At 44.3% G+C, this 22455-nt stretch overlaps 1 protein-coding gene across 12 annotated transcripts in view; it reads right to left on the bottom strand.

The window, feature by feature from the left end:
• The window catches only part of RBFOX2 (RNA binding fox-1 homolog 2), a 172027-nt gene that overhangs the window by 135099 nt on the left and 14473 nt on the right, over positions 1-22455 (bottom strand). For 11 of the 12 annotated variants that reach the window (XR_011147934.1, XM_069002901.1, XM_069002900.1 and 8 more), the window contains exon 2: positions 892-942. The exons of the other annotated variant lie outside the window; for it this stretch is intronic. Coding sequence is in view for 10 of the 11 variants with exons in the window: in XM_069002901.1 (XP_068859002.1) it covers positions 892-942 (51 nt within the window). In the remaining variant the exon portion in view is untranslated. The remainder of the gene's footprint in view (positions 1-891; positions 943-22455) is intronic. 12 annotated transcript variants of the gene reach the window in all.

The following is a 22455-nucleotide window of genomic DNA, read 5'->3' as shown; positions in this document are numbered from 1 at the left end:
AATCACTTTCTTTATATAGCAGTACCTGAGAGTATTAAAGAATTTTATTTTGGTTTTGTTATTTGCTCATTACTGAAATGTGCTGCATTATTGATTTTCTGTGCATATTAATTTCCTGCTATACTGGTTCATACTCTGCTTTGCAGTAGCACTGCAGAACACTGAAAAAAACTTTGTTCTAAGAAGGGAGATTTAATGTGTGACAGTTGTATCTTACAACCATTAAATTTCATTTGTTCCAAAGCATCTCCTCTTCCTGTCGTGCAAATTCATCAGCTGGGATTTCTCTGTCTTCTGTCAGGAGGCAAGAGAATGCTCACAGATGCAAGTGCACTGAACAGTGTAATTTTTACTGCTGTAGAAGGAGAGCATCCTGAATAAGAGCAAGGGGCAGGGGCCCTGCAGGACTTGAAAGGAAGGCAAGACAAGTTCACAGATATTAGAAAGAACCCAACAGGACATGTCATTCCTTACTCCACCAGCAAAGCAGACTCTCACAAAAACTCAGTGTTGTTTTGCTCCCCAGATGCCAGAATTACAGCAATAAGTGTAAAACAGGGCCAAGTATGCACTGGCACTGAACATCTACATTCATTAACACTGAGGAGATATAGTGGGAGCTTAGGACAGGGATTCTAAGCTGTGACATTTTTAAAATCAAGAATTTCCTGAGCTGTTGGTAATGTGGATGATATTTAACCCCTTACCAGGCACCTTGCCACATACTGATGAAAGCCGTAAAAACCCATTCAATTTATCACATATGTCTCCACAAACATTCCACAATAGAACAAAACTATTTCCACTCCATAACAGGACAGCCAGGAAGCTGTCAGACAAAACATCCCTAAGTGTGCAGAGACGCACGGATTACTGCAATCAGACACTTACTTGATTGTCTCTTGCTGGATATCCATGATAACCTGAAGTCAGAGGCTCGTTCTGCAAGACAAGAAAACAAAGAGTGAATGTAGGGGTTACAAAGAATAGAAAGCAAGGAAATGTAGGTCTGTCTTAACTCAGGCAAAGACAAGAACCTGCATGAAATGGGGGAAGAATGAGCTAAAGTATTCTGCCAACTTCCTTTTTTCCATGTAAGCCAATACATCTAAAATTTATTTACAATTGCATATGCCAAATTGTGTAGAAAAAAAAAAAATCAAAGCCATAAAATAAGAATAAACTAATCCTTCTTTACCCTCTGTAATATCAGTTTGTATAACTGTGGTCGTTTTCCAAAAAATTTTGATATGCAAACACATTTACCATCATGAAAACTGAACAAAACAGAACATAAAACTACAGAAGCTATCGTGCACTTTGCCTGGTCTTGAAGACATGTTTCCCAAAATATTAGCTGCAAATGTGTCATTTTTTTTCCCTTTTCAAAACTATATTAATAGTTTAACATGAACTTTAAAAGCAGTCAATGTAACTTCAAACACCCCAGTAAGCCTGTACAATAACTCAACACTCCCAACAGGAAATCAATCCTCTAGGCTTTATTTCTTCAGCCCAGAAGGGACTCTGAGCCTACACATTTTGTGATATTGGCAGCTCCATCATCCTGCTCTGTAGGAATATATGAACCTCCAACACTTCTGGAATTTCTCCATGAAATTCCCAGACTCATCTCTATTTTAGCAGTGCACTGGGGATTAAGATAACATAATACTTCCTAAATGTTTATTTCTGTTTCTTAATTTATTTTCAGTTCCTCTCCTTCCAACACATCCTCTTCGGAATGGGGAAAGGGCACTCACATGCCTCAGGCATGCATCTTTCTGCCTGGGCAGAGGATAAACTAAACTAGACAAAGTCTGTATCAATTCCACCCTGGTACCCCTGTGCATTCACAAACAACTCCCAGCAGAATGCTAGGAGGAGGAAAGGAAACAGCCACCCTCCACAATCACTTTTTAAGTCTATCTCCTGTTATGACTTGTGAGGAGGAACTCTTAAGTCAGCTCTGCACTTTCTCCAGCAGCTCTTGGGGAAGGAGAGGAGAGAAAGAGAGGCCCAAGGGGAAGACTCTGACAAAACACAGCAGAACAATCTCAAATTGTCCAACACAAATACATTATGGGTATGAAGCTGACTGATATGTACAATCACTGTCAGGAAAGAGTCTGTGTTGAGATGTTTTAGGTTTTGTGCTGGGACATTTGAGTGAAAGGCCAGCTCTCTGATTTCCACCAGAGAGAGGTCTACTACCCTACACAGAGCACGTGGCCACTGGCACAATTTCACAGTTTACACAAAGCGCTTTAACACAGTTGCTGCTGAAAAGCAAGGTGCTAATATTTCAATGGCATTCAAACAGCATTGCAGGGACTAGCAATGCTATTTAAAGTTTGTATCCATCCTCCCTCTCTTCCTCTTTACCTCAAGCTGGCCCAGGGGATTCTCTGTGGAAACCTGCCAGGAAACATTCAGCTTCTCCTCATGCTCTCATGCTACAGTAGCATGCACAGTATGAAAGCTTCAAGGACAACAAAACTTTTGGCAGCCAATTTTTGGGGATTAACAGTAATTAATTAGGCTGGCCACCGTGTGAGTACATTCTTCTCAAATACTAACAGCCAGAAAGCAGGTTAAGCACAAAACTCCACAAACGATTCAGAAACAGAAGGAAGGACACACGAGTTGGAAGAAGCAAATGGAGACCATCAATTACAGCACCACTCAAAGCTTTTGGGTTTTAACTATGACCTTAAGTAAGAACAAACAACACCACAATGAAAACACACAGTCTTTTTCTCCCCCAATGTAAGTACAGCTTATGAGCAGTGTGATTGTTTATCCCACAAACTACAGTTTACCAATTTATGTCCAAATTCCATAAACATCCACCCTGCATCAGGAAAGATGGGTCTCCTCCTGAAAGACTATTCCCGGCATGCTTTTTACAGTACTTATAGACACACCTGCAAAGTCAGTATCTCAGACAAGTTCCTGCACAAGTCTCTCTCAATACCCTGAAAACCAGAAAGATTTCCACACAGAGAATAAGAAATTAATGGGCAAGTAAGTTGCCCTTACAGATACCAAAGATAAGGGCAGTGAATGCAAGCTGAAAGTTATAATAAAGAAAGAAAATATAAATAGTTATTTTCAGGATGATGTTCTTCACATAAGGGACTAATAAGAGAGACTGTCATCACGAGGCTGTGGCAGAAAAGAAACAGAACTGAACTTTGTGGGATTTCCTGAAATCAAAGAACCTGGATGCCAAGAAACCACATCTAGAAACAGAACAGTTTCGAAAGTAGAAGCAAATCACAAAAGTGTGAAGAGACGGATGATTAGAGAGATCTGAGGGCAGTCACAATACGTAAGAAGTCAGAAAGAAACAAGAAAAATCGAATGGAGGGGGAAATGCCACACATCCCGCAATCTCCCCTTTGTTTTTTGGAAGACAAACCTCACGGAATGCAAACTAAAAATGTCTGAGGGATACGGTTGCAGCAGGAGGTGAAAAGAAGAGGTGAAAGAGGGTTACATTAGTGAGAGTTCAGAGATAGCAGAGGTTAGAAAGAGGGCAGCAGCTGGAGCATTAAGGTCACAAAAAGGCCAAAGATATCTCTTTGCCTTTCATACAGCAATGCCACCACCAAGTACTGGACTCTTTGCAAAATCCCTGCTGTGCGTATCATTGCTCTAATTGAACTTAACTCTCCAAGAGAAGGCAGGAAGCGCCTAGGGAAACCGTCTCCTGCCAATAATCTCCAGTGCTGCCAATTTTACAGGTCACTAATGGTGAATCTGGGGCCTGCTGCATGATTATTCCATACGGAGTTTGCTTTTGTTGAAAACTAAACAGAGCAAGAAGTGGAAGCGTTAAACTCCTGCAACTGGAACAGCACAGTCCAGCAATATCCAGACAGAAAACCCCTACTAGTAGGCAATCTAAGGCAGCAGAGGCTGGGGATACAGCTCAATCTCCTCCTCTGACTGCACATGAACAAAACTAATCTCACAAAATGGAAGTGAAAAAGAGACCGGCAAGGTTTGACACAGATAAGTACCCCACACAAACACAGAGGGACCCTGCCTGACAGCAGCCTGATGGGAGAGGGAATCCCCAGATAACTTCATCTCTCTTGCACAGCTCCCTCCTGCCAATTACATTCTCTTTCGATGCCAACATGCAACCAGACATTCATAAAGAAATTGAGTTAGGTAGCACTAGCCTGCAAAATCAAATCAAACTGTCACTGGGATGTTTCATTACGTTGTTTACCACTGAAAGGCATTTCTCAGGTACTTGCAATTTGCTTTAGAATAGGGAGAATAAAACTGGAAGCTAATACCATAAATCAGCTTTCTGCAACACATATTGGGATTTTATTCAAACCATATTGATGGTCTCACACGTGGGCTTCCACACTTCCATAGGATGTGTGACCATTGTGGTTGTACCCCAGTGACAGCTTCTGTGCAGGCCAACTAGATTTGACAGGATAAAAGTCACAACTCAGTCAAATCCACTAAGTCTTTACCACCCCTTTATTTCAAAGTTTTCCCGTTCTTTCATTTCCCAGCCTTGCTAACACAAGACCTTTCCCACTGGCACTTGCAATAGTAAGGTCTGCCACAATCTGCAAGTCACAGGTACTGCCTCAGGTCAGAAGATAAACTCACCACAGTTATTTGCAGATGACTGAAGCTCAAAGCAGATGCTCCTGCACGAGCAGACCAACCAGGCTTTGGAGTTTTTGATACCTCTCAACTTGACAAATTCTAAGAGCTGCTGAATTAGACACACCTTGAAAACATAAGGAACTGCCAATAAACCAGGCTGCCATTAAGAAGTGATCATCTCTGCAGGCGGTACTAACTTATGAAAGGCCTCAAAGGACTGGAGTAAAGTCATTCCTCTAGGGAAAACGTCACAGCTCTAACCCATAATGGAAGGTCTGAAAGTCCTTCTAACCTTTTCTTAAAATTAAAACAAAATTTTAGCTTAAAAAGGCAATAATCCTATTTTTGGACTAACCTGACTCCAGAATGAATCAATTTTACATCACAACTTGCCATTTTGCCAGATGCAACAATCTGCAAGGCCTGATCAGCAACTGTTTCCTGACAGCCGAATTAAACCTAAAGTCGGCAGATTAAAACTTTGCTGGTAGGAACTGTCAGCTTAGTGAGTTCACCCACGTTTCCCCAGCCAGAAAATCAATTCCTGCTGAATCCAAGCTTCAGCTTGAGGTGTTGAGTCCTTTCCATTGCAAAGATAACCTCAGAAACATGACCAAGCAATCTCTTCCCTGGATCTGCAGCATTCCTGCTTTCCTGACAATGCCAGGATATGTGAAGTTAATGTAGTCCTTTCAAGTTCCACAACCACCTGCTGGGTTCTGAATAGCCGCAGCAAAACTCACAGGAACAGCTCATCTGTCTCTGCTCTGGCTGTCCCCAACAGCTACGGGTGGTGCAGCAGCCTGGTGGCTTGGACAGGAGTGACAAGGGAGAGTCCCTGTACCAGAAACCCAGAAACCCTTGGACTACACAGAGCAATGAAATAAAGGCAACAAGAAATTACTTGTTCCTCCCGAAAGCAAAATGGGATTTTGAAGTGATGAGATAGCACAAGCTACACATTTATCAGAGACTTGTACTAGACAAACAGAAGCCGCTTTTTTAGAACACAGTGAATAAGATGTTCACAATAATTAAAAAAAAAAAAAGGCTGAAAACACTGGCTACAAAGCTATTAATCTGAAAGTGACAGTAACGAAAAAGGAAAGATCGTGAGCCAGACAGAAATCCCAGTACTGTTCGTCACAGCCCAGTGGTTTCACCATCTTTTTTGTTTTACTTCTTGCACACAGGAAAGACAGAAACCCTGTGCTGGGGAAAGGCAGGGTGGGTGAGGGGATTGTCTTGAAAAAGGCTTTTTAGTATTTAACTGTGGCAGAGCACTGCTGAAACTGTAAACGCCTCGATCTTATTATCAGTTGCTAAGAAAATAGGCAATTCTTCATCAGACCCTTACTTGCACAAATTATTGCCTATAAAAAAAGGAAATAACCATTTCTTTGTCCAAGCGTATCTATCTGACACATTCAGTCTGCCTTCTCAATTGTGTGTGCTGTCTCCTACCCCAAATTGTCTTTGGATAAAATTAATGGGGAAAGTAGCATCTAAGGGTGAATTACCAATTATTAATGAAAAACTGAACTAAGTAGTTTTTAAATGGATCTTAATGTCACCCTTCTCCCTCGATACTTACCCTAATTTGATATACAGCTCTTGCTAATCACTCTGCAGCACCAATAACTGTGTCTATAGTATGGGATGCTTCCCTTCAGCTGTCTTTACTTTCAATTAAACTTGCTTCACGGCTTTGGCTGTTTTCCACATGCGCAGACGTCATCTAGCAAAGACCTATTTGCTTCCTTGTTAGTGCCCTGACATCAACAACCTGTACAATTTTCTGGATGCAAGTAGCAGGACTTATAGTTTATTTTTCACCCACTTCTCACCCACCCACCACTCCCCTCCTATTTTTTAAGTGTATTTGGGGACTACAAGCTTGAGATTTTATTAAAAGTCACCACATCAAGTACACTGTGCACGGCTGCCCTTGATGGCTGGGAAGAACGCTGGCTAGCACAGCCCTAGCTTCTGACACCCACCCCAGTGACTGAGGCCACTTCTTGAGGGACAGAAAAGCTTGAGGGGTGCAGCTGCCAGAGCAGGGCTCTGGCTGGGAGCCCTGATGTTGGCAGCTGTGCCCATGGGAGCAGAGAAGCGCCCACGGGCTCCCTGCACTGGAGCGCAGTAGAGGCCAGGATAGAGGCTCATCCGGCCCCTCTTCCTTCCTGGAATTCTGGCCCCGTTGCTGCAGCGACAGCAGCCTCCGGCCTAGGCCCCCCCCACCCAGCTCCAGGCTTCCCCATATCCTAAAAATACTGTGTTTTCCACAGGAGCCACTATGATGTAGGACAGGTGGGGCAGGAGAGCTCCCATGCTGCCACGTCCCTGGTGCCTCAGAGGGCTCCAGGGAATGCAGCCCCCCACCTGCCCCACAGCATAAGGGAGTCCCTGTCCTGGGTGTCCACTCCAGCCTCACAGCTCCACAAAGCTGGACACCCAGCTCTGTAGCAGCGACATGGTACCCACAGCTCCACGGAGCCCACAGCCCACTGTGGGACCACAGGTCTTCTGCCTGGCCATCAAGAAGGGGCAGGACCCCGGCAGAGCCCAGCTGGAGAGAGGCCAGGCCTGCCAGAGGCTCCCCGGGCGGGAAGCCCAGTGACACAGTAAAGACAAGAAAGGAAAGTGATGTCAGATTAATAAAAATAGTCTCCTGCCCTGACCAGAGTTTGAATAGTCTGGAGCAGTCAGCTAGGGAAGCCCACGAAGTGGTCAGAAAGAACAGGGCAACTTTGGGATGGCTGCATCCCTGTTGAATAGAGCCCCAGTGATGCCACCCGAACGTGTCAGTGCAATTTTCTGTATTTTGAAGTATTTTCTTAACTCCAATCTCCTGGCACTTCTTTTCTGTGAAACCATATGTATACAATAGGAAGAATAACTGATTGGCATAGCAGAGGCTGCAGAAGGAATACAGACAAATACATGTCTGACCAAACCACACAGAAAGGTGGTATTTAAACTTTCAGGTCTGTTAAAATATTCATGATGCAATAAGTTTACAAATGCATACTCAGGCTTTAAGCTGACATTGTCCACGTGGAGTTACAGGACAGATGTCTAATGCTGCAAAGAAGGGAGATTTTCATACACAAAAAGCACTTTCACAGCTAAACTTGAATTATTTTACACATGTTCTTTATAACAATGCTGATTCTTCCCTGACTTTTTTTTTTCCAAATAATAGAAGTAGCTCTCTGGTCAGAAGCAGCCTTTCCCCCAGCTAGGTTTTTCATGTTCCAGATCAGCCAAGGAATGTTTTCAGCTTCTCAAAGAGATGAGATTTCATTAATTTAGTGTAATTTAAATGTGCAAAACATACACTGTCTTTGGACTACATATGGTAGCATCCTCATACTGCTCCAGGCATAAAGAAAACACAGTCAGGCTCTGCTGGTCCATGACCTACGGTGGCAACAATAGATCCAGTGCAATTTAAAGCCCCTGGGAATACTGTGCACAGTGTGACGTCTGTGATCCAGCAAATACAAGGACACTCTGCATGCACAGAAGTCAATAGCACAGAATATTGATTTCCCTCTTCTTTTACTAAGAAGAAGCATTTTAAAATGGCAGTTCATCTTCATTTATACTCTTACTCAAGAGAAACAGGACAGGGCTCATAACAAGGCTCTAAAATCCAGCACTGAGGACACCTTTGGATGCCATAATTGTTACATGGGACTAAGGAAGTATTTCACGTGTAATTTACACTAAGCCAATTCATTACAGGGCAACATGCTCATGGCATGAAAATCTGGTTTGCTCCAACATGACGGCTACAAGCTTTCACAAGGTGAAGAGGACTACAGAGTTTTGCCTTAGTAGATGGCTTCAGTGTTCTGTTTTCTTAAAAAACAGGAGGAAAATACAGGACAGAACAGGATGAGGGAGATCATACCACGGATCCAGAAGGAAAGTCAGTTGATCACAAGCCTCTTGGATGATTTTACAAATATTCACAGCCTATTGCTCAAAGGCCTAAAAGAAACAGGGGTACTCCTACTTTGCAGAATGAAATTATAGTTGTCATATTACCTTCAGAAGAAAAAAGGTGAAGCTAATTTGTCAGCTGGGTGTGAAGAGGCTGTAATATAAAAATTAAATCTGCCTTGCTCTTAGGGAAATTGGAACAAAAAAGAGATAGAGGCTCAACAGCACACGACTCTGACAAAACCATACTGTATACTAAGTGCTGCAGGCAAATAGGCGCAAGAGAAATTTTCTGTGCCCTGGACACATTGGCCTGATTGCATAAGCTGCCCTACATAGCTACAGAAATTATTTTCCCAGGTTCACATTACAAACCATCTTCCCTCTCCCCAAAGACATAAATTGTTCAAGCAGTCTAGCCAAATGCAGTTTCATCTCTAGAAGACTGCAAGTGCCCACAGTCAGCTTGAGAAAGGAGGGAAGTGAGGTGGGCAGGCTGATGGGCCGGAGCTGTAATGGCAAGGGGTTGAAAAGCCTGGAGGAGGGAGAAAGCCGAGGGCTTGGGGCAGCCTGCCCCAGCAGCCAGGACTGTTTCTGATTAAGCCTGCAGGATTGCAGAGCTGCACAGGAAGCGCTGGGGGGCTGGGGGTCTCAGAGCCACCATCCCAAACACACTAGAAATCTTTGTGTTCCAGCAGCACCATCTGGAAATGGTTAGAGAGAAACAACTCCCAGGCCTTCCTTTGCAAAATAGAAAAAAAAAAATAATAAATCCACTCTTAAGACCATTAAGTCTGGCCTCTTCATTCCCCCTCCTGGAAAGCTCTTCTCCCTGCAACAGCAGGGAACAAAAGAGCATCTCTAAAAGGGAATGAACCCCCTCTCTTGCTGCTGCAAGAGCAACTTGCACAGCATGGCAGCTCCCTCTGCTTAAGAGGGGCACCCCAAAGTGCATACCAAAGAGTATCCAGGGCACTAATTGCACCCAATATGATCAACTTGAGGAAAATATGGACAGCGAGTCATTCTGCAGCTAGGACATCCCCAAATGGGAGCTGTGCACATTCACAGATACCCTGAATTCTGGCCCTTGGAACCTCCTATTTCCCTGCCATAAATCAACACATGGATGTGAGAGAACCCACTCCAGCAGAGACAAATATTCCAGACACACACAGAAGATTTAATTCTGCTCTTAAGAGGACAGAAAGACCATGATGCAAAGCACATCATCATGGTGATGGCTCCCCTACTGCCTCAGAGGTACCAAGGATCAGAAGGGCAGCAGAGACTGATTCAGCCATTTCAACTCCTGACAGGCTCCTTCTGATAAGGGAACAGCCTCTTAGTGCCTCAGCACATGTTCTGAAGACAAAGAGGGTGTCTGTCTCCAAAGTGCCATTCACTAGTATTTTAAAAGGGAAAAGTAGAGGTCATGACTGTTGAATTTTACCAGAATAAATCCTCATGTAACAGTTTATTAGAGGGTTACTCCCATTGCAAGAGTTGCTATCTCCACGAGGAAATAAAGCCTGCTTTTACCCATCCTTCTTTGCTTTACCTTTATTTATTTCTCCCACACATATCAGTATTTTTCAGGGTTTTTCTTCTAATTAGACACCAGAGTGCTACACATTTGCCTACAAAAATGTAGAGAAGTACAAAAACAAAATCAAAGCTAACCTTTCAACATCTCAATTGAGCAATTCCATACAAAAAGTAACGAGTGATTTCTGCTATAAGAAAATGCTATTTCACTAGAGAAAACACACCTTTGCCTTTCTTTTTACATCCACCGTGTAGCTGACTGCCACTTCTTATGAGCCACAGACAGACAGAATGAGATGTGGCCACATGCCAAAGCTCTCTATAACCAGAGTGCAATTTATAAAAATAATAATTTTTTAAAAGCCTTAAAATAACAGGTTTTCTAAGCCATTAACCAAGGACTCCTTGGAATCCACTTGTGTTATAGAAACCTCCTCACTGCTCATGCAAAGCTCTTGCTAAACATGATTGCCCTGAGATACCTGCATGGTAGCTGTGGTCACACCTCCCTACTGCAAAGCATATGAAAAGAGAGAAATCCTGCCTAAGCTACCAGAAATACCCAGCCTAGACAAACTGCACAGGATGGCAGGCTGCAGCTGATGTCCCAACCTAGCCAAATAACTTAACACAGGAGGGATGAACCGTTCCCATGCAAACAATGGTCACAGCTAGAACACTGTTAAAACAAGGAGAAAAGGAACATTTATCAAAGGATCTCCTTCCCTGACAGAGGAGGAACACCTCCTCTCTGGAATAGTTCTGAGGATTTTCAGTAAGAGCTTTGTTTCACAATTTTAAGAAAAAGGATCAAAAAGTGGGAGAGTACTCTGCAAAGAGAAGAAGATTCAAAACAAAACACCATCCAACTCTGCTATGGGGACAAAACCCAACTTTTACAATTCATTGCAGTTTCATTTTCCTTTACAGTTTTCATTACAGTTCATTTTCCATTTCATTGCACATGGAAGCAAGGCAAGCCTCTCTCAAGAGTTTGGAAGAAAGATCATGCTACTGTGGAGAGCAAAATTTACCAGAGAGGCATGGACAAGGGATCTGAATTCCTCAGTTTGGTCCAGACGGGAATGCAAGCCCTGCTTAAAAGGGAATAGCAGCTGCTGCTGCTTGTATTCTGCCCAGAAGGGCCAAGAACTTTATGTATTAACGGAAAAATGAAGTGAGAGACTTCCAGCAGTCTCAGGTACTGGATATTCTTATACATCCTGTGTTTAAATACAGCCATCAACAACAAAAATGAGATTGCAATTAAGCAGCACAAGCTCATAGGAAGAAATTGGGCCTGTGAAAGGTCAAGACAGGTGTCAGAGATCTTCATGGTGACCGCAGTATTAAAACCCCAGGCTGCTGCACCCCAGGAACCTGGGAGACTGCAAGATCTGGGTCTGTCAAACAGGCAGGAGACAGACACAGTCCCTGCAGCATCCTACATGCCTCCAATGCATTTCTCTCTTTTTACAGGCTTTAGGTTTAGTTAAAGCCCAGGAAGTCCTCAGGAACAGCATACAAACTCCTCACAGAGCCTCAGTTTCACCCTACTGTCTTTACGGATAGTCGGAAGCCACTGGAAAAAGACCCACGCTCCCCTACAGGAGGTCTCAAAACCCCCGGACTGCACATTCCAGCCAGCACCACACAAAAGCATCAAAGCCCCCTTCCTTCCCCGCCTGCAAGACAGTGTAATAAACAAGGCGATGGAACTAACCCAAACTAGTTCCTCGTGGATTTGTACTCTCTGCCCCCGACTGCTTCCCATTCCAGCCTCCCGCAGCTACAACCACAGCCCCCCTCGCCATGTCTCCTGCTATGGTCCCTCCGGGCAAAAGGGAGCAAACACCATGGCATGGCCAGAGCACTCACCCAGCTGCTCCATATGGAGTGCATAATCCACAAGTTCTGACCGCCTTGCCTTCCATGGGGCACTTGTCTGCATCTCTCCCAGCCCATCACCATTTTTCAGAAAGCTTTTAGGAAGGCGATAGCATTACAATTCCTCCAACTTTAAAATGGAATTGAAATTACCGCTTGGTTTGTAAGTGTGCATGTGTGGGCTGGGATTGTTACAGCACATTCACCTAAAGCTTGTTTCCTTCACAATTTAGTCTAAAATCCTCTCCTGTGTGCAATCCCCAGAGACTTCTTTGCATTAAGAAGTAGTATTTCCCTCCCTGAGCCCACAGATGAAATGCAGAACAAAAGAGATCTAAAAGTATTGGGCTCCTGAAATTACAGCATCATGTATCTTCCTATGCAGCACATTCAGATGAAGGAAACAAAAAAGGAAGCCACCCTCCCACTGAACACACAAACATCCTAAATTAGGTACAGAGAAACTGGCAGTGTAGCAAACCTCTGAGCTGGAGCAGACCTAAGGCACTGTGGCAAATAGCAGAGAAGAGGGCCAGTCAAATCTTAATACCCTGCCAAAGCACCATTTGCTTTTTTTGTTTTATTTCTCAAGGTTCCTTTACAAATATAGCCAACATTTTTTAGTCAAAGCTCTAGACAGTTGCAACCCTATAAATTCAGTTCTACTTGCTCCTTCCTTCTGCACATTGCTCGGCCCAAGTATAAAGGGATTAAACCTCAAACTCCCTTGAGCTAGACAGTGATACAGACCTTTTAAGAGTATGGGTTTTACAGCCAGATTAAGCCAACCTCAAAAATCACTGTACCAACAAAGTGAATTGCTCCGTTTTTTTCCTCTCTTGTTCCCAAGTGTGCATCCCTACTTCACCTCTTGCATGTACAGTAGGGATCACAGAAGAAAACTGCAAGTCAGATCGGCTTGCTGATCCTCCTGGAAACTAATCCCTCAAAAAGGAGGAGGATTAGATTCATGAACAAAGGTGGTCGCTACAGGCCACGTTATCCCTAACACCTGTACATGGGAGGATGTATGACCACATGGTTGAAGTCAGGAAGAAGGCAGGGCTTCTCTTTCAATGAAAGCATAGTTTCCCATCAGCTTAAACCAACTGCAACGAGAACTTTGCTGTCAAGACTCCTCCTTAGAAACTACCAGTCCTTGACCTCCATGCATTTCAGAGCCTTTTACACAGGCATCTATAACAATGCTTTATGATTCAGAATTTTTGCTCCCTTGAAGAACTGATCATCAGAAACATCAAGCAATCATCTGAAGCAGCAGAAGAAAGTCATGGTGTCATCACATTTCATGGCTTCCCTTCCTCATGCCAAAACATCTCCAGTACTGTATGGCCTAACCAGATACAGGTGATGTTGGCTCATATTTTGCTCCTTTCTCCCTCAGAAGCATGGAGCAACTGAAGTCTGCCACTGCTTTATCAGAGGCTGGAGCTGCTTAAATGAGTTTTCACGAGCAAAGTGATGCTTTTAGGATAGTAGCAATGAGTACTCAAAACCAAGCTGTCATGCTTAGTCCAATAATTATGTCCAGAGCTGTGGGAATCCAAGAGGGAAAAGGCAATTTTATCGATTAAAACTATCTACACTTGGTAGCTATTTTCAGATCAGTAATTGGAGAAGACCTACAAAACAGATGCTAATACCTTTTTCCCCAGTGAAATTGTAAAAGCACACACAGATCTGTTCTGTTTTCAGTGCATCAGATTTGTGACCTCCGTGACTTCCAGACAAAAAGCGCTGCTTTTAGCTACAGGCCCATCTTCCAGCATCGCAAACAGATGCCACGGATTTGACAAGACCAACTGCAGAACACTGATTCTGGGGAGAAAGTTAATGGTAGGATGAAGTTTGTAGAAGACTTCACTACTAGGCAAACTAAAAGTATGCATCCTCTGTCATCAGAGCTATCCATACTTTAGCAAAGTTCCTGCTTCTCAACCTGATACCACAGCCTTCAATAACAAGATCTGCACACAGTCAAAAGCTGAGAGACTCTACCTCAGATGGGAATATGACCTGACTTCAGTGATTAATGCTTTCATTACCCTTCAGCTGGACTACAGCATGATGACAGTGACAGCACAAGACCTCAGCTTTAGGTAATTACAAATCATACAGAAACGGGAGGTACAATTTCGTGCTTTGAATCACAGCAGTTCTCCATACAAATGGCTAAGCATGTCTAAGGGTGAACACTTACATGGGTCATACTACAAAATATATTACTCTTGAAACCAAGGAGGCCCACAAACTTCATCACTTCACAGCAGTGGTAGGCACATGCTTACTTCAAATCCTCTCCCCCTTAAAAAAGAAATAAACAGTAAAACTTTTTTCACATTAGAAGTGTAGACAAAAAAAAATCTTAAAAAACGAATCTTGAAAGAGCATATATTGCTTTCCCTCATGGGGATAGGAAAGAACAAACCAAATCTCATATAGTAGTCACATTGCTTAATGCATTACAAGAAAGCACCAAAATGACGACCACAGAAGATAAGGTTGTGTGTATATAAAACATGTATTTTTGCACCTATATTATACATAGTTATATATGAAGCTGACCAAAACTGAAACATAATAGACTCCTAAACTTTCCAGGCAACTGCTGACACCAGCAGAGATTTTGCAGCTCTAAAACTGACACCAAAAAAATGAAGAAAGGTCTGGGAGCATTGCTGAATTTGCAGTGCATCTTCCTAGTGCCAAAAAACAAACTCCTGAGGCACCAACAGTACCACCTGTAGTGTAAAAATGTTTGTATAAAGATGAAGCTTGTAATCCTCCTGGGTGAAAAACTGCACCTCCCAAATCCCATCCCACAGGAAGACAGCATTGCATCAGTCAGAGTCTATTGAAAGATAGCACTGGTGCCTGGAGGATTACTTGAGGCTTTAAAGCACAGCAGAAAAAGGAAAAAAATTAAAGGATACTGGAATTTCACATAGATGTGAGTGTTGCATGAGAAAGCTGTTATCAGCCGCACAGAAAGACAGTGTACAGATTTGGGACAGAAGGGTTGAACACATGCAAATTACAGATTGAATTCTGTCCCCCACTGCTTTTCAATCAGATCAGGAAAATTAGAGAAAAAGACCAAAATCTGCTCCCTTCTGAAAACAGTCAAAAAATCTCCTGGGGGAAGAAAAAAGAGGGAAGGAAAAAAAAGTTTTCTGTTTCTCCTGCTGTCATTGCTGAAATCAAAATGGCTACGAATGAGAATCGTCAAAACTCAGAACTCTACTACACAAAGAGGACATAAAAGCATGGAGTCCCACACTTTGACGGTGGCAATTCCAGCTCTCCTGCATCCTGGAAGCCACATATTACAATCAGGCTTAGCTTCCCAACTGACTACATGTAGGTCTCACCATTTATGAGTCCCAGTCTGACACTTTTTGTATTTACTTCTGGAGGGGCTGGATGCTTTTGCCACAGCAAAAACACGTTTGCAAGCCCTGTGTGCTAATCAGGAAGAGCAGTCCCAGACTTTCTCCAGGTTGCTGCATGAAGGCTTCACACCTTTGCAGTGTCATTCTCCCACTCCTTCAACTTTAAAAGCAATAGGAGGAAGCTTGCTTCAGATACTTCCCTCTCCTCTATTGACAGGAAATACTGCACCTCTTCTCCATTCCTGCCTGTACAAAGGACAAAACAGATGACTTTACCCTTTGTTCGCTTCCTTCTAGCCTTTTTGATTCAACAGCCAGTTGATGCTCGTGCAATTTGTGATTTAGGCTTCCCTGGGGTTTGTTTTGCTCGTCTTTCTCCATTGAATTACTCTATTAACTCTGCTCTGTGCTGCAGAGAAGCCACAGCAAGTAATACTGTAGCCACCACTTCAGAGGTAACAGCACACTCCATTGCTCCAAGCACAAGCGCCAAAGTGGGGAAAAGAAGGACAGCACATCCTTCCTCCCACATCACCCAACACAACCACCCACTGCAAACTGAGCCAGTGACTCTCAAAGACTTTGCCTTTGGCTAAGGGGAAGCATTCAGCATGAAAAGCTTTACATGGCCCAGCAGAAAGGTGCACCACTCGGGCATCCAGCATTTGCACTGGCATGAAAGGACTGGGTTTCTCTCTGGAAGAGAGCTCTGTTTTCTCCAGCATCTGTCAGACCCTGGGGACCCCTTAGCACTTTATCAAACACTAGTCCCAGAGGGCTGTAACAGCACAGGATTTAAAAAAAAAAAAAAAAAAAAAAGCCCCTGCCACGTTGTACTCCCATCAGTTACCTATCACCTCTACTACAGAAATCAGTTTTTGAGGAAAATTATTGGTTGCAATTCTGATTATTACATCTATTTTGCTCATCAGTTACATCAATTTTCAAATATCAATGTAATTACTAAAGGAAAAGTCAATCCATTGTCAAGGCTGATTTATTGGTCAAAATCCAGAAGGATATTCTGGACAAAGAGGACCAGACAAAGAAAGAGCCGATTTACATGATCCAATTAGAGGTGAAAAAACACTCCTCTGTGCAGCCAGGAGGAGGACCTGAAACTCCATCCGCCTCTGTCAACTGGGACCAGAGCACTCTGGTCAAAGGAAGCTTCCCCAAGGACCAGCCACCTGCTGTAATTGCTTAAAAAAGAAAATACAGAGGAACAAAGCAGAAGATCAACACAATAAAGATGGTACCAAACATATATCCAGAAGTTCTTGTTAAGAGAAGCGATAACCTCCTTCCAAAAGTATAAAATGTGTCTTCAACAGCTTTTATGAGTTGTGATAATGTGAACACTAGACATCTTTTAAATGTTTAACAAAAAAATTATTCAGATTACTAAGAGTAACATCATAGACAAAGGGGAAATGGTTTATATTAGAAGAAAAAATAATTTCCTCTCAGAAATTGTGAAATGTGATTTTTTTGTAGCACAATCACCCCTGAAAGCTCAGGATACAGAAGTAAGGAGAACCTCAAATGGTGTGTAAAAAATAAGGATGCGGTTTGCAGAGAAATCCACTCCACCAAGACGAAATCCCAGATACTGCATGTGGAGAGCTGGGACAAGAAGATCAAGATCAGGGAGCCCAGGCAGGCTTCAGCACGGCTGCAAGGCAGAGACAGATAAAAACACGCAAACCTGCCAACAACCCTCTGAGCAGCAAAAGGGCCGGCGCCCACCTACACTGCAGATGGAAGGGCTTCAGGGCAACCCAGGCTCACCGACCTGCAGCTACACAACTGCGGGGCGAGCCCGGCGCGGGCGGCCGCCCCCGCCCCCTCCAGCCCCGAACACACAGGGTGCCCCTGGGGCAGGCGCAGCAATGAATTCATCAGCGGGTGCTGGCAGGGTGCCTCGACACGGGAATTCAATAGGAACAGCAGGCCGAGGAGCAGTGAATAATTCAGGCGCTCCGCTCGCTCACACCATGCCGAGGAAAGATGAAGCCCGCTCGAATCGCCTTCAGCCGCCCCGTCCGGGGTCAGGACAGAAGGCGGTGCGCGAGTGGCACCCGGCTGGACGAGCCCCGCGGAGCCCGGGAGAGCCGCCGGCTCGGCGAGCCGTGCCACGCTGGCAGCAGCCCGGCCTGCCCTCGCCACCAGCGGGAGCGGAGCGCCGACACACTACACAGCACAGCTTGTTCCCCTCGCACACACAGCTCCCTGTGTCCCGCCGGGAAGGAAAAGCCACCGGCAGCGTCATGTGCTCTCCATCAGCCCGGCTCCCAAAGCTTAAAGCAGAAGAGGTTGAAGGCTATTCTCCCGCAGCCACTGCTCTGTCCCTGGAAATGTTTGTGTTAGACTAGCCTATCAAAAATAGGAAAAGCTGCAGGGGGGGAAAGAGGGATAAGGCAAGAGAATATACAAGTGCTGGGGATATGAAAAATGTTAACCTTCAAAGCAATAGGGTGTTACTGACTTCAACACTGCATCACGCAGCAGAGGAAACAGCTTTTGGAAAAAAAAATCCTCTGTGCTGGTCAGTCCATGTCAGGCCACATCTAATGATGACCTGGAGCACACAAACACTCAGGAGAGCTTTCATCTACTCTATGCAGACTGTATGCAGAAAATGATGACAACTCAACACACTCCAGAAACACAATTTCTTCTTGCCACCATCAAGAAATGTGAAAACCTCAAGAAGGGCAAAAAGTATCTCTGGATTTCTTTCCTCCCCATTCCACAAAGAGACATCTAATGCTGAAACTGTTCTGCCAGACCTCGAGTCTTGAGGCCAGAACAGACCTGGCAGATCAGGCCAAAGTTCTAGGTGCTCTCATTTTTCAATCATGCATCTCCCAGCACATGCTGCAACACGGCAAAAATGCCTCCAGCACATAATGAGCATGCTCCCTCCTCCTCCAGCCCAGCAGACAGCTTTGCCCCAAGACAAGGTAGCCCACGTTATCCTACTGGTCAGGACAAAAGCATTCCGGATCGGCCAGGGCATGAACAAGCAGCAGTTACTGCAGCCGACAGCAAGAGGCAGAGCCTCACTGCTGCTGATAGCAGCACTGAATCAGACTTCACCATGAGGAGTTCTCCCCATCGTTTCTGCTCTCAAGGACTTTCCAACCAATTCGGGATCGTACATTTCACACAGAGGACGGCAGTATCAGTTGTACTTCCCAGGCATTGCGCTACAGCTCACAGACATGTTCAAGCAAACAGCGTCTGCAATAGCACTGTACAAGGCTAAGCAGATGGAGGTAGATTGGGTCCACTGTGCTCAGTAGGGGGAAAAAAATATCTCATTTGATACCTATTCCTTTTCCTGCACAGCAGACAAACAGGGCTAGGCATCTTAAACACAGATGTCTGTCCCATTACAGATCTCCCTGGGGCCTGCCAGGACTTAGACTGTATTTCAGCAAACAAAGAATCCCAGACAGAACATGAAGCCTGGGCTCCAGAAGCAACTTCTTTATCTTCACTGCATTTTCTGTATTTTTTTTTTAAATTTTGGCACTCTGCTGACTGTCACAAAGGTGACAGTCTTGGAATGTAAAAATCTGTGCCAAAAACTGTGCCAAGAGAAAACCTTAACAACGGTATATTAGCTGAATACAAACTCAGTTCACAGTGTATTTAGATCAAACCTTCTGACCTTCAGATCTTACTATACAAACACCTGCAAACCAGTAGCTCTTCCTTTGTAAAACAGAGGTGGGATGAGAGAGAGATGGGAGAAGAGCATGAAGTCTGTCTCAGTCTAAATCCCTCATTCCTTTTAACAAACAGGAATTACTGCATCATTAGATTTAGTGGCAGTACTTAAAACCAAATCGGATTTGGTGAGAAGAAAATAAAGCTATTGACTCCTGACATTTGCAACTTCAAGTATATTAGACCAGCTCCTCCATTTATATTTAGTACACCAGTAAAGAAAGCAGCAGTCTCTAATTAAGCAGACACAGCATAATCTTCACTGAGGGATCAAACGCACCAGAAACCTTCCCCTTCCTGGTGCCACGGCTCCCTGGGAAGCCAGGCTCTCACACGCTGCGGAAACGATCCCAGCCGGGTGAGTCACCACAGCCATCCCAACGGGGCATGATCCAGAGGGCCACTGCAAACAGCTGCTGGGAAATCGGCCGAAATAGAGAAATTGAGACAAGGTCCCAATTTTGCCTGCTCCAAGAGGATTGTTTTATTCTTCTCAATTTGTCTGGACCAGAAACCTCCTCCATGCCTCCAGGGACTTGTCTCCCTATTGAAGGGGGTGACAGCCATTGTTTTAGCTTCATTGACACCATCATAGATTCTATAAGCCAGAAGAAACTGATGTGATGTGCCTCTTAATGGACAAAGAGAGCCTCCTGGAAGAGCTCCTGTGCAGCAAGGTGTCAGGCCATTTCTTAGCACAAGGGAAAGGGAAAGCAGCACAAATTGGAGGGGATGGAGGGTTTCAATTTGGGAGTGCAGTGCTCTGTCAAACACTGCCAAAGCAGTTTCTGATATCCCTAAGATTTACAGCTCTCACCTACTTCCCCAACTCAAATCTTTCAAGGAATTTACTGATTTTCTGCAAGCTCCTCACTATAAAACAATCCCTGTTCTTTTCGTGTTTGCACTTGGCACAAACAGTGCTGGCATTACTTGGACACATGCTGCCCAAATTCAGAGAACAGAGATGAAGGATGCAATTTCCCTTTAGCTTTAAATTCATTATGAGAAGCAGTTTTCTTAAGTGATCCTACTCGCTCCAAGAAAATTGGAGCTATTTTATATCATGACATTCAACCTACAGGAAACAGCGAAGTAAGAGCTGAAGAGGAATATTCACAGGGAGGAAACAGCAGGAAAAGGACCAGATGAGTATCTTCAACATGCATAAAGTTTTCCAGCTCCGTTTCACTTCCTGGGCCAGCTGAGAGTCACTGAGCAGCACTGTGTTGCGCCCAGCCGAAAATGTGAAACTCAACCCTGAGATTCCCCCTGACAATCAAAGGAAGGGTGGGAATCTCTCAACAAGCCTGCCCAGGAGGTGGAAATACCCTGTAATGAGGTTTGGCCAGATATACTGTATCTCCTGCCTTTCCTCTGCTGCTTGCTCACTGTGACATCCAAGCTATCAGTCACACAACTCATCAGCATGCAGTCGCCTGTACCCCCCTGCCCACAGCCTCCCCGTACACTCCCCAGCATGCAGCAGTAATTGCCTTTCCTATTAGCCCACAGCGACAACAGCTGCCATGGCAACCAGCAATGATTTTAATAAGTTTGGTCTGTTTTCAAGGGCAGCACACGCGTGCCGGCACATGAGCACGTTGCAGACACGCGCCAAGGGGAAGGAGGACCTGCCATCAAATACAAAGGCAGAGTTGAAAACACTTGGATCAGAGAAACCATGGATGAGCAAACATTTACCCCCCCCTCCTCTGCACGAGGAGCAGATGTCCACTCACTTCTAAAGCAGTATGGATGTGAGAGAGGTTGACAGTGGCATGGTGGTACTAAACATGCAAAGGACTCTCCTTGCGGAGCTACAGATACTACCAGGTGACAGAAGTGACGTGCAGCTGCACTGTGGGAATGTCGTGACGCATCACCCCACACACTGCTGCTGTCAGCACTGCTGAGATGGGCACAGCCAGCACGGGACATCACCTTGCCTCCCGAAAGGACAGCACAGGCAACATATCCACCATAGTGGAGTCAGCTGGATTTAAAGTCTTCTCTTTGGCATTACTTACTTTCTTTGAGATCATGAAAAAGAAACTCTGAGCCAAATGGAGCACAGAGAGAAAGGATCACTTCTTTCAGAACCTATTTACCCCCAGCTCAGCCTCAAGGTATGATTTCACACCATGCACCCCAACATAGGGAGTCACTATACAGAGGCTGTGCCCATGGTAAATACCCCACAGACACACAGATTGGTGGCCCAGAGCAAAGGGCTGTTGTCAATCAGACCAACCTACACCAGGTGGTCTAAAGCTGCCTAACCCAGTAGTACTGATACAACATGTGCAAATCACAAATGTAATACTATCAGGGGTTTTTTTCAAAAGCCTTTTGAAAGTTTAGCTTAATCATCTGTCCATCATCCACTCACCAGCTGCTACAAAAGGACAATTTCTGCTATGCAAACTGCACCAATAGCTGTAAACTCCACATAAAAAACTTGGGAAGAAACAGACAAGAGAAGCAAACATGGCACAGTAAAGCCCAGAGTTCCAAACTGGCTGCAAAGCTAAAATCCCAGTCTCATAAGCTATGCAGACTCATGGGAGAGGGCATTAAAAAAAAAAGATAAATCTGTAGCACCTTTTCCACCACATCATGTATTTTGCACAAGCCTAAAGAAAATATGAAACATCTAACAACAGGAAGAAGATCAATAAATGTAATTAATTTGAATTTTGAATTCTGGTGCTAGGGAAAGATGCTGTAAAATGCTGCAAACTACCTTCTGCTAACACCGCAAGCTGATGCAGAGTAAGGCAAGAGCAGTGTGCAGCTCACCATGTGTTCCAAAGAGCCTCCAAGGACCGCCCTTTAGATGGAGGGGGCAGCAATAAAGGAGGCCGCCTAGCTCAAACTAGGGGATGAAAGATGGCCCACTGAACCCAGTGCTCTGAGATTTCTGCTTCTCTGCAGGTGACCTGGGGGACTTGTTTCATTTCTCTGCATTACCTCATACCACCTTTCTTCCTAACATGAATACTGTGCAATTAAGGATTTAAGAAGGGCTCAAATCCAGGATAACTGAGGCTAGGCTAAAGAATACAGGGATATTTAACTGCTAAAAACAAAGGATTAAATCAGTGAACAGGAACCAAAAGATCTGTTTTGATTCCTGTAATGCTATCTGCCTTGAACAAACTGTGGATACACTAGTCTTTGGCTAGCCCATATATGACAGAAAAAACCTCATGCTATCTAGTGACTGAGCCACACTGGAAACAGTGGACAAAAAAGACTTCTGGGAACC

Source organism: Aphelocoma coerulescens, chromosome 1A (genome assembly GCF_041296385.1).
Source record: "Aphelocoma coerulescens isolate FSJ_1873_10779 chromosome 1A, UR_Acoe_1.0, whole genome shotgun sequence".
Lineage (NCBI taxonomy): Eukaryota > Metazoa > Chordata > Aves > Passeriformes > Corvidae > Aphelocoma > Aphelocoma coerulescens.
This window is presented reverse-complemented; position numbering and strand designations above follow the sequence as displayed.